Consider the following 12,546-nt stretch of genomic DNA (forward strand, 5'->3'; position numbering starts at 1 on the left):
GAACATATGAACTTGGAACTGCATAATAGAAGACAAGGTCAAACTCAGAACAGAGAAAAAGAATCTAGAATACTTCCTAGAGAATGCAGTTTCAAGTCCAGGAGCAATCTGATTTATTTGCTTACAAGTCTTTGAACCCTTGTTTACAAATCCATTGGAAGCACAATGACTTTCTTTTCAATGCCTATGTTTAGAATTAACAAGAGATTCTCTGATTAATGAGTTACCACTCAGAAAACTATACGAAAAGACACTCCTTAGTATATTTTTAAACTTTACAAATCTCACTTTGTCCAAATCCTATCTTTTTTTTTTAAGATTTTATTTATTTATTCATGAAAAACCCACAGAGAGAGGCAGGCTCCCTGTGGGGGGCCCAATGTGAGACTCACCCCGGACCCTGGGATCACAACCTGAGCCAAAGGCAGATGCTCAACCACTGAGCCACCTGGGTGCCCCCATGCAAATCCTATATACCTCCAAGACTCAACACCAATAAAGTCTTTTCTTCCATTCTTTCCTGGGATTTCTGCCTCTCTAGTTTCAACTATATAGTTCAGTGAGCAATTAGGCATATATGTACTGTTTCATAACATTATCTTGAGCTATTTAAATCTTTTGTTTCAGTGTACCTACATTTATATATTTTCTCCTTTCCCCTCTCCTTCAAGATTGGAAACCTGTATTTGGCTTCTAATTCATCCCTTTCCTTCCAACCTCAGTGCAGTTCTCATAGTAAACACTCAATGTTTGTGGATTTGATCTGCCTATGAGATTAGTCACCCATTCTTGGTAGGGAAGGGGCCACGTTGATTATGGAGAGTTAATTTTAACTTCTTCAAGCAACACAGGGGAACTAATCCAGATTGACCCTTCACTAAGTACTAAACATTAACAGATACTTTGTTTATTTTTAAAGATTTTACTTAATTTGAGAGAGCAAGAGAGATCACAGAGGAAGAGGGAGAAGCAGACTCCCTGCTGAGCAGGGAGCCTGACTTGAGGCTCAATACCAGGACCCCAAGAATGTGACCTGAGCTGAAGGCAGATGCTTAACCCACTGAGCCACGCAAGCGCCCCAACCGATACTTTACATAGATTAATTTGTTCAGTGTCAAAAGGACCCTAGAAAATAGACTTTATTTGTTTAGAGATGAGGAATCAGTTCAAAGAGATTCAGTACATTTACAAGGCCAAGGACCCTAAGAGGTGGAGCTAGGGTTTGAATGTGGCCTGATTCCAAAGCCTCCCCTTTTCCTGATATTCTGCTGTTGCCTCTTAGTGGACATATCCCCCACTTCTGTATTCTCCTCATTACGATATTGCTTAGATATTCAGTGTAATAGAAAGCAAAAATAGAAATAAAACTTGAACTTCAATACCCTCAAAAGCCCTGGAATCCTTCCATCTGTAACTGTGAGACCACTCTTGAGCTTCCAAATGGTGGCAACTTATTGCTGAACAGCCGCTCAAGAAGAGCAAACATAAGGCATCCACTCCCCAAAGTGGCTGGGACAGGAGAGGGACAGAGAGGAGGATTAGGAAAAGCTGTCCTTCTCTTGTTAAAAATTTCAGAAACTTTCCAAATTATGGGTTATCTTCATTTTCTCTTTGCTTACCTACATGTCCTAACTTTTCTACAGAAAATACAATAGGTACAGAAGAAATCCTGCTTACTTTGACTACGTTCAGGTCATTTTATTCTCAGGACTTCCTGGGTCTTCAGAAAGAATTCATCCAGCTCTGAGGGGGAAATGCTATAGGCTGTTATTTTGTGTGAATTTTGTTCCAGGTGTCCCAAATTAATGGTAGTCAAATTATACCTCAAAAAATTCATATTTTTATATGACCCTCCAAGTGATGGTATTAGAGGTGGGGACTTTTTGAGAGGTAATTTTTTTTTGAGATTTTATTTATATATTCATGAGAGACACACAGAGAGAGGTAGCGACATAGGCAAAGGGAGAAGCAGGCTCCCTGTGGGAAGCCTGATATGGGACACAATCCCAGGACCCTGGGATCACGACCTGAACCAAAGGCAGACGCTCGACCACTGAGCCACCCAGGTGCCCAGGTAATTATGTTTAGATAAAGTACAGCTCCCTTGATGGGATTAGTAGCCTTATAAGAAGAGAATGACTAGAGCTTTTTCTCTCTGCCATGTGAGGACATAGCAAGAAGACAAGCCAGGAAGAGCACTCTCGCCAGACACTGATTCTGGACTTCCCAGCCTCCAGAACTGTGAAAAATAAAAATCTGTTGGTTAAGCAATCTAGTCTATGGTATTTTGTTGTAGTAGCCCAACCTAAGGTTGTAAACCTCTTCCTTTCTCTCTGATGGAAATTCTTCCCATTCCTAAAAATGGACCAGCAACTTTAGGATTTCCCTCGTATATAGGGTGCCAGGGAAGCCAGAAAATTAGAGGTTCCTTTTCGGTAAGACCTGTCTGGGTCTGAGAACTTGTTGGCAGGGGCTGGGAGAAGGGCTCTTAAGAAACCTGCTTTGAGAGATTCTGTTCCTTTGACCCTACCTATCTCTGACCTTTCCAAAAATATTTGAAAGGATAATCATAATGAAATAATGGTTTGAGATAGCAGAAAAATTTGTGAAATCCTGGACTCTGGGAATAAAGATGGATTTTAGAAATCCTCAGTTCTCCCTGTTTGCCATTTACAGCATGGATGGCATAGTAGCCCATTGTTGATCCTAGCTGATTATTAGAAAGTGAGCTGCAATGTATTTCCCCATCCTTTTCTATGCCCTCTGGGGTTTTGAGGAATGAGGCTGCTGCCATTTCTGGACAGCAGATCTCTCTCTCTCTCTCTTTTTTAAGATTTATTTATTCATGAGAGACAGAGAGAGAGAGAGAGAGAGAGAGAGAGGCAGAGACACAGGCAGAGGGAGAAGCAGGCCCCATGCAGGGAGCCCAATGTGGGACTCGATCCCGGAGCCCCAGGATCACGCCCTGAGCCAAAGGCAGGCGCTAAACTGCCATGCCACCCAGGGATTCCCCGTGGACAGCAGATTTCATTGGGTTTCTCTTTTCTAATCAAAACATCCTCCGTTCTCTGAGTTCCTCTACCTAAGACTCTAGCATTCTACTACCCATTGGAGGGCACTCTCTTGCCTGTCTGTATCCTCTTTGAGGTGCCCAGAACTGGATAAACAGTTTGCATAGCAGGGCAACCAGTGAAGAGAATGGTGGGAATGCTCAGCTCCTTAGCTTCGCATACTGATGTATAGATGGAATGTCTAAGGTGACACCTGCCTGTTCTGACAGCTGGGTCACACTTTGGCCCTTGGCACACATTCATTTGGTCAGTGTGAGCCAGCAGAAGTTCCTGCATGCTGGTATCATAAGACATTTGAGCTAGGCCAGAGAGAGATTGAGAAATCTTATTTATGAAGAATCCTTAGGATAGATCTTATTTATGAAGAATGTTTAGAACAACTTTCACTTCCATCTTCATTTGATATCACTGTCTACCCTGCGGTGTCTTGCTGAGGCATCTTAGATCTTTGGGCCTGGGAAAGGGGGAAAAAAACGGGAAGCTAGTGGAGGGGCAGTCATCTCTAGCTTTCAGAGTTAAAAAGTTTGAATCTTTGTTCTTGCCGCAAATTAATTCTTGGAATATTTATTGAGTGGCAGTCATGCACTAAGCACCAAGCTAGGTACTGATGATACAATGGTAAGCACGATAGACTTATAGTAGAGCCTATAAAATTTGATAGGGGGGAAATACATTAATTAATCACACAAATAAGTATATAATTCCAAAATATGATCAATGCTTTGAGAAAAGTAGAAAGTTCTATGCAAATATTTAATGGGGAATCTGACCTAGTCTCACCTAATCTTTAAGTCCTTGAACAGGTAACACTTCAGTTTCTGTCATCAAAGGAAGAGTTGAGTTAAGTGGGCAAAGATGGCGGGGGCAAGTTATGGTTGGAAAAGATGATATAGGTGGAGGGAAGAGTGAAGTCCTCAGGGAGGAATGAGTTGATGAGCTTGATTCCATCACAGTTAGACACAGTAACATACAGCAAGCTGTTATTTGGGAGATGGGTTGGTCGGTTGAGGGATGGGTGGGGAAGGGCATTTATTTTGGTATATGGGCCAAATGGCAGAGAGGAAGTAATTGGGCCTCACAACACAACGTTATCAGTATCTACATGATAATTTCCACATCATCATGTGGCTATTGACTTTGTGTCAATAATTAGTTCAGGCTGATCTGGCAATCTCACTACATGTTGACCCCAAGACTATGTTTTTGTACCCATCCGAGTACCCTAGAGGCAGGAGCTGAAGTTAAGAGCTTGGGTAGGGGAGTTCCTAAATCCTGTGACTGCCTGGTTCATAATGGCCTCGCATGAGGCTGGCTGCCTCTAGGAACGGACAGAACAAAAAACGACACGCCAGAGATGCCAAGTCAGTCACTTCCTGTTTGTTATATATCTTTTAGGCTCAGCTCCAAGGTGGCAGGGCAGAGTTCACAAATCTGAGCTCAGCTCTCCTGGGCAGAGAACTCGTTGTCAGTGGTGCCATCTGCAGGGCATTATGGAATTTGCCAGGAATTGGATGGGACTGGGAGGGGAAAATACCATCTCTCTTCTCTCTCATTCAAGCCTGTTAATCTGAGCATGTACATAGTCCTCCACGGACTGAAAGACTCCTATTCCTTCTGAGCTTTTGGCAGGCAATATTTTAGGCTCCTGGTCCTACGAGGCAGGACACAGAGCTGTAGTATCACTTCCCTTCTTCCCTGCCAATTAAATATATCATTTAGGGGCGCCCAGGTGGCTCAGCCGGTTAAGCGTCAGTCTTTGGCTCAGATCATGATCCTGAATTCCGGGATCAAGTCCCAGATCGAGTCCCCGATAGAGTCCCACATCAGGCTCCCCATTGAACCAGGGAATCTGCTTTTCCCTCTGCCCCTCCCCCTGCTCCAGCACTCTCTGTCTCAAATAAAATCTTTTAAAAATCTGTCATTTTTAAAATAAGAGGCACTGGGCTTCTCTCATTTTAAGGTCAGCTCAAGGAGGGTAAGAATGATACATTATAAAGGCATTTAAGCATCCTGGTGTTAGAAAAAAAGCTGGGTTGGTGTAAATTGAAACTCTTGATGTACTAAGGTTAGTTATTGTTATCATCATCATCATCATCATCGTCGTCGCCGTCTCTAAGTAAATCTTTCTTGGGTTTTACTTATTTCTATTTCTTTTCTAAATAAATGGCTCATTTTCTCTTGGCAATGGCTTTGATGTCTCACTGAGTAGAGCTGTCAAGTCCTAGGGTGTCCTGCCCCTCATTTCCTAAGCTTAGATGCACATCTCTAAGCTTCAAGTCCTTCCAGATTTGACTGCCCTATTCACCACCCTTTTCCAAGAAAGGCAGAATGGGAATCTGTAGTGCAAAAGTGAAAATAGGCCTAGGGGGTTAAGAGAGCCTGACTAATGACAGAATAAAAAGTGTCTCAATCTGTTTCCTAGGCTTTTCTACCCTGAAATTCAACTCAGAAGGTGCTTAAAGAGACTAGGCTTGAAAAGACAGTGAATGTTTTATAAAACCCTTGGGTTTAATGTTTATATTGAATAGAATAATAAATAATCTGTCATAAGAGGGAAATAATCTTTATTTTTACTTCCATTAGATCAGTCTGTGGGTTATAATCGTTACCAGGAATTGTGTTTGGTGCCAGGGCAGAAATATAATCAGACCCCAGTACCCCCCAAAGGAATGCTTGATGGCATTTCCTGGCTGCCCTGGCATTTCATTATAGGCAGCCCCCCCGCCCCGCAGCTTAGTCCCACACTTGGTATTTAGTAATTACTAATCATCATGTTGTATAAAAGATGATTGGGAGCAGAGAGACAGAGGGAATACTGAACTCAAGCAGCCAGTTGGATCAATAACCAAATAATTAGAATATAAAGAGGATTGGATACTTCAGGAAGAGGATAGATAGGAGGTGTCTATTCTAAAGCCTAGCTTAAATTAAGACAAATGCTAAAATTTGAGCTGTAGAAAATCGAAAACCTTCCTAAACTACAGATTTCTTGTATTTTTTTTTTTTTAAGATTTTAAGTAATCTCTATACCCAACATGGGGCTCAAACTCACAACCCTGAGATCAAGAGTCACATGCTCCTCTGAGCCAGCCAGGCATCCAGGTTTCCTCCTTTTTAAAAAATGAAATACATCAAACATACTGGGGGAAAAAAGGATAATATAACTGATATTGTTCTATCCTATGGAAACATTAAACCTTAGGGGTTTGTACATAACTCCCACTGATTCTTGCTTCCTGTTAGTGTGTAGTTTTCTCCTAGATTAAACAGGACTGACATGTAACAAATGGGATGCTGTAGAAATGAGACAGTATGACTTGCAAGGTCAAGTCAGAATGCAACAGTTTCCAACTTGCCCTCTCTTGGATCACTTACTCTGGGGGAAGCCGGCCCCCATGTTCTGAAGATGCTCAAGTACACTACTGGAGAGAGGTCCATGTGTGAACTAAGGCCACCTGCCAACAACCAGCACTAACTTGCAAAGCAGGTGGGTGAACCACCTTGGAAGTGAATCCTCCAGTCCCAATGAAGCACTCAGGGAACTGTAGCCTCTGTCAACATCTTGACTGAAAACTTATGAGAAATTCTGAAACAAAAAAAAAAAAAAAAAAGAAAGAAATCCTGAAACAGAACTAGCCAGCTAAACCACTCCTGAATTTCCGACCCTCAGAAAATGCATGAGGTAATACACATCTATTGTCTTCAACCAGAGTCTTGGGGATAATTTATGATGGCAATAGGTAATAAATTTGCAAACAACTACCATCAGCTTGTCATCTTAGTATTTTGTTTTACTAGATTTTTAATTTTCTTAGAAATACAACCCCACAAAAAAATACAACCCCACCCCAACACACACACACACACACACACACACACACACACACACAAAACCCAGCCCCCCCCCCCAAAAAAAATCAGATGCAGTTAAAATGCTGGCTTCTTTATCCTGTCTCTGCCTTTTATGCCTCAGAACTCTGAAAAAGTATCATGGCACACTGTACACTGAATATGTGCATTCCTTATTTTAGGTCATCCAGGACAACTCCCTGAAAACCAAGCTTTTTGGATTACTTTGCTATTTCCGGGGCTCTAGCCTAGCTACCTTTCTCCCTTGTTTTGCAGAAGACATTGCAAAACAAGGAACACTTCGGAGGGTCTTCAGACATCTCTCAAGATCGACTTCCTTTGAGTTCAGCATTAACTCAAAACCTTCAACCTCCATTTGGTCACCATTTCAGTTTAGGGTTCCCCATAGTACTTTACAGCCCTGGCATCTGCCTTCCCCGGGGACGTGTGGTGGCTGCATTTGTGTTTTGTTGTGCTCAGCCTGCAGTGCTACCCAACAGAGCTTTCTCTGAAATATCTAGGAAAATCATTTTTCAGGAGCTGAAAACTATTCTGTAAATTTTTAGGGGAAAAAAAACCTGGGAAACTTTGGTACTATTTTTAAACCTAGGATCAACATCCTCAGCAGACCTTAATAGTCCGTATACTTTCTGAATTTCAAATGTGCATTTTTTAAGGTTAAACTTTCTATTTGCATCCTGTGTGCCCATCTCCTAATCCTTTAGATGCAGCCAAACTAAAACACTTGGAAGAAGGTAAACTATGCTAGGTGCCCTAAATTGTATTCTTACCCTAAACTGTACAAATGTTGCCACTTTACCCTGTCAAACAGCGCTTTTCCACATTCCTGTCCTTTTTACCTTTTTTTTTTTAAATTTTTATTTATTATTTATGATAGTCAGAGAGAGAGAGAGAGAGAGGCAGAGACACAGGCAGAGGGAGAAGCAGGCTCCATGCACCGGGAGCCCGATGTGGGATTCGATCCCGGGTCTCCAGGATCGCGTCCTGGGCCAAAGGCAGGCGCCAAACCACTGCGCCACCCAGGGATCCCCCTGTCCTATCTTTTTAAACCCACAGCTTATTTGGTTTTCTCCTCTTAGGATTTTTTAAGATTTTGAGAGAGCAGAGGGAAAAAGACTCCCGGCTGAGCAGGGAGCCTGCAGAGGAGGTTCATCCCTGGAGACTAGGACCATAACCTGGGCTAAAGGCAGATATTTAAGCAACTGAGCCACCCAGGAACCCCTCCTACCAGAATTTTTGTTCATTAGCAGGAATTACAACCCCGCAACTTCATCATGCTCAAATGTTCCTCTAGCCATTTTTCTGTAATAGGGTTAAAGTTAATTACGTTGGTAGGTTAGGAAACTCCCTTAAACAGGAGTCATGGACTTGTAGGACATTTAAAACTTTTTATACCTAAGTCATCATTAATTAACCCATCATTTCAAAAGCTAGGTTAGCTCTGGACTAACAGGACTTTTAAAATACATTTTCTAAGGCCTTTGTGAGCTAGAGGCTAACATTGGTTGAGGTGATACTAACATCAGTTTGAGAATACAGCTTTTATTTTCCAGTCCAGTGTGCTCCCTTTTCTTCCCAGAGGTGGCTACACAGAAAACCAGGATCCTTGGCATTATCACCAGACGTAGATGAGTGGTAGTACATCTTGAATTGGAGAAAGTAATTTAGAAAAAAAGCACAGACGTTCAACTTTCTTTTTTAAAGCCTTTACTTTGAGACATGATGGAATAAGTGACAGGTACACATGGAGAAGACATGATCACAGTTAAAATTGAAGACAATCTAATCAGAAAGCTTTAATGCCTGTCAGCTAACATTGAAAGCTAAAGCTCTGAGTGTGACATGCTGCAGGGCTGAAAGGAATGGTATTTAGTATTCCTCTCCTTCTTCTTCACCCTCTCCTTCAACAGAATCCACACCAACCTCTTCATAATCCTTCTCCAGGGCAGCCATGTCCTCACGGGCCTCAGAAAACTCTCCTTCCTCCATGCCCTCACCCACATACCAGTGAACAAAGGCACGCTTGGCATACATCAGGTCAAACTTGTGGTCCAGGCGAGCCCAGGCCTCAGCAATGGCTGTGGTGTTGCTCAGCATGCACACAGCTCGCTGTACTTTGGCCAGGTCTCCACCAGGTACCACAGTGGGAGGCTGGTAGTTAATGCCCACTTTGAAGCCAGTGGGGCACCAGTCCACAAACTGGATGCTGCGCTTGGTCTTGATGGTGGCAATGGCAGCATTGACATCTTTGGGAACCACATCACCACGGTACAACAGGCAGCAAGCCATGTATTTACCATGGCGAGGGTCACATTTCACCATCTGGTTGGCTGGCTCAAAGCATGCATTGGTGATCTCTGCTACAGAAAGCTGTTCATGGTAGGCTTTCTCAGCAGAGATGACAGGGGCATATGTGGCCAGAGGGAAGTGGATGCGGGGATAGGGCACCAGGTTGGTCTGGAACTCAGTCAGATCCACATTCAGGGCTCCATCAAATCTGAGAGAAGCTGTGATGGAGGACACAATCTGGCTAATAAGGCGGTTAAGGTTAGTGTAGGTTGGGCGCTCAATATCGAGGTTTCTACGACAGATGTCATAGATGGCCTCGTTGTCTACCATGAAGGCACAATCAGAGTGCTCCAGGGTGGTGTGGGTGGTGAGGATGGAGTTGTAGGGCTCTACTACAGCTGTGGACACCTGGGGGGCAGGGTAGATGGAGAACTCTAGCTTGGACTTCTTGCCATAATCGACAGAGAGACGTTCCATCAGCAGGGAGGTGAACCCAGAACCGGTTCCCCCTCCAAAGCTGTGGAAAACCAAGAAGCCCTGAAGACCCGTGCACTGGTCAGCCTGTTAGAAAAAAGGAATAGAGAAAACCTATTACTGCTCTTTGCAATATCATCATAAGTAAATAGATTTCCACTTTTCATACAACTCCAACAATATAGATCTTATTTTGACAAGAAATGCTTTTAAATACATGTAGGCCTTCCTAGACTTCCTAAGCATTTTTTTTAAATTTTTATTTATTTATGATAGTCACAGAGAGAGAGAGAGAGAGAGGCAGAGACAAAGGCAGAGGGAGAAGCAGGCTCCATGCACCGGGAGCCCGATGTGGGACTCGATCCCGGGTCTCCAGGATCGCGCCCTGGGCCAAAGGCAAGCGCCAAACCGCTGTGCCACCCAGGGATCCCCTTCCTAAGCATTTCTTAATTAAAAATATCTTCATTAACATTTGTAAAACAGCACCCAAGTAGTTCATGTTTCAATTTAATTAAAAAAAAAAAAAAAACTAAAGGAGTAGTTCACCTCATTCTATTACATTTCAATTCTGCATTTGAAATGAAAAACAAAACAAAACAAAACAAAACATCGTAACTCAAATGTCTTCCTTCGGATCCTTATTTACTTTATTCTTGAGAATAAACATACCAGTTTCCGAATTCGGTCCAAGACAAGGTCAATGATCTCCTTGCCAATGGTGTAGTGCCCTCGGGCATAGTTATTGGCAGCATCTTCCTTGCCTGTGATGAGCTGCTCAGGGTGGAAGAGCTGGCGGTAGGTGCCAGTGCGAACTTCATCTGGAAAAGGAAAACAAGGTGGCCACCCATCACTAACAACCTGCATGACCCTGCTCAGCCCCAGGCTGTCAATGGAGCCTCAGACAGACCTCTTGTCCCAGTAGCTCACTTGGGTTACTGAGGCCAACTCACCAATGACTGTGGGCTCCAGGTCTACAAACACTGCCCTGGGCACATGCTTGCCAGCGCCCGTCTCACTGAAGAAGGTGTTGAAGGAGTCATCTCCTCCCCCAATGGTCTTGTCACTTGGCATCTGGCCATCGGGCTGAATGCCGTGTTCCAGGCAATAGAGCTCCCAGCAGGCATTGCCGATCTGGACACCTGCCTGGCCAACGTGGATCGAGATACACTCACGCTGTGGAAAAACACAGATAATAAAAATAAAAATCAGTCTTAAACTAATCTAGTAATGACGGCAAAGCAGAACAAAATCCAAGTCATCTTTACAAACTTCCCCTTCTAAAACTAGTTAAAATACAATACTTTTAGATCTCTAAGGGGGAGAATCTCTTTGCCTTTTGATCTGCATCGCTTTTAACGAATTTCTGTTCCCCACCTCTATTGGGAAGGCCCTTTTTTCCAGAGCGAGAGAGCTTAGTCACAGCTCCTCCTTTGGAGGATGAAGATAGACGGCCATTCATCCAGGGCTCGGGCCTCTGAATGCCATTTTAGACTGGGCAGCCAGATTTCCGGGCAGCTCCCATCACAGGAAGCACGTGGCCAGGGCAGTGCGGAGGAAACGTCTGGCCGCAGGGACAAAGGGCGGGGCTTTGCGGCACAGGATGAATGAGCAATTCAGGGAGCGCGCGCGCCCGCGCCCCTCTGCGGCCGGCGGGGCCGCGCAGCTGCAGAGACACGCCGCAGCCACGTCTGCAGAAGGTCTGCCTCGGCCAACCGTCTTCCGCTTCCCCAGGCGTTGGGCTCAGCCCAGCACCTCCACATCTGTCTGGCAGGGCAGGGGATTATCGGCGGCCCAGATCTGGAGCAAGATCCGATTTCCGTCCCCTCGGAACGCCTCACCGCCACCACCTGCTCCTACACGCATTCCTAACTCATACCGGGTTAAGGACAGATGGTCTCTAGAAGCTGCTGGGAGCTAATTGTCCCGATACCCTGACGTAACGCAGCACACTGACAAGGAGCTGTTCTCCTCCACATTCATCTTATGGCTGTCGTTGAAAGAAAGAAAAAAAATTAAAAAAAAAGGAAAACTCAGGCTACCAGGAGCCACGCCCTAACAGCGGCAGGCCCGCAGCGACCCGGCGCGCACGCGCAGACCGCAGAGGCGGTCTCCCGCCGCTCCCTGTGGCGGGAAGGTAACGGTCGCGCGTGCGCTTTTGTGTCAGGCTCCTTCCCGCCTCCGCGCTTCTGGCTGAGGAGGAAGTGAGGGCGCGCAGAGCCCGCGCGCGCGCGCGCCCGCCAAAAGCGGGGGAAGGAAAGGGGGGGATGGGAACGCGCGGGAAAAAGGCTGTAGGGTCTCGGGCCGCCGCGCCCCAAGAGGTAAGGGCCAATTGAGAACCCCGACCACGGTCTCGGGAGCCGGCGCCCGGCCATCCTCTCCCACAGTCCGAGAAGAAAACGCGGCGGCCCCCCCTTCCTGGCCCCAGCCGTTCTCACTGCTCCCACCCTCGCCTCGCCTCGCCTCGCCTCGCCTCGCCTCGCCTCGCCTCGCCTCGCCTCGCCTCTCGCCTTCCCAAATCAGGGCGCTCATCTCCGGCTGGCGCCCCCTCACCCACCCCCGCCCCGAGACCGCCAGGCTCGCTTCTCCCGGTCTTGCAGGGCAAGGGCGGCGCCCCGAGCGGCCCACTCACCATGGTGGCTGCGGGGTAGCAGGCGCAGGCGACAGGAGCAGACACCGGGTCCCGGTTACCGTCCCCGACAAGCTAAGAGTCGAGGTAAGTAACGCACTGAGGCGGGGGCGGTGCCGGAGCCACTTAAGTAGCGGTCCGGGAGGGCGGGCGGGCCCGGGCGGTGCCACGGCCGCGGGCCCCTCCTCCCGCCCGGCGCGCCCACTCGGCGCCCGG

General features: G+C 45.9%; 1 protein-coding gene across 1 annotated transcript; it reads right to left on the reverse strand.

Annotated features, from left to right (window-relative positions):
• Positions 1 to 8,631: 8,631 nt before the first annotated feature.
• On the reverse strand, positions 8,632 to 12,461 carry LOC129517335 (tubulin alpha-1B chain). The gene is made up of 4 exons (XM_055337108.1): positions 12,334 to 12,461; positions 10,655 to 10,877; positions 10,374 to 10,522; positions 8,632 to 9,791 (listed from the first exon to the last, which is right to left on the reverse strand). The coding sequence occupies exons 1-4, from the start codon at positions 12,334 to 12,336 to the stop codon at positions 8,811 to 8,813; spliced, it is 1,356 nt and encodes a 451-aa protein (XP_055193083.1). The 5' UTR covers positions 12,337 to 12,461; the 3' UTR covers positions 8,632 to 8,810.
• Between the last annotated feature and the right edge of the window lie 85 nt (positions 12,462 to 12,546).

This window comes from Nyctereutes procyonoides, unplaced genomic scaffold, assembly GCF_905146905.1.
Source record: "Nyctereutes procyonoides isolate TBG_1078 unplaced genomic scaffold, NYPRO_anot_genome, whole genome shotgun sequence".
Lineage (NCBI taxonomy): Eukaryota > Metazoa > Chordata > Mammalia > Carnivora > Canidae > Nyctereutes > Nyctereutes procyonoides.

Excerpts from the sequence above, each read along its gene's own strand:
- LOC129517335 (XM_055337108.1), bottom strand. Across the intron at positions 10,523-10,654 it reads CCTGGAGCCCACAGTCATTG|ATGAAGTTCGCACTGGCACC; the intron begins GTGAGTTGGCCT and ends TTCCTTTTCCAG. Across the intron at positions 9,792-10,373 it reads TGGACCGAATTCGGAAACTG|GCTGACCAGTGCACGGGTCT; the intron begins GTATGTTTATTC and ends TTTTTCTAACAG.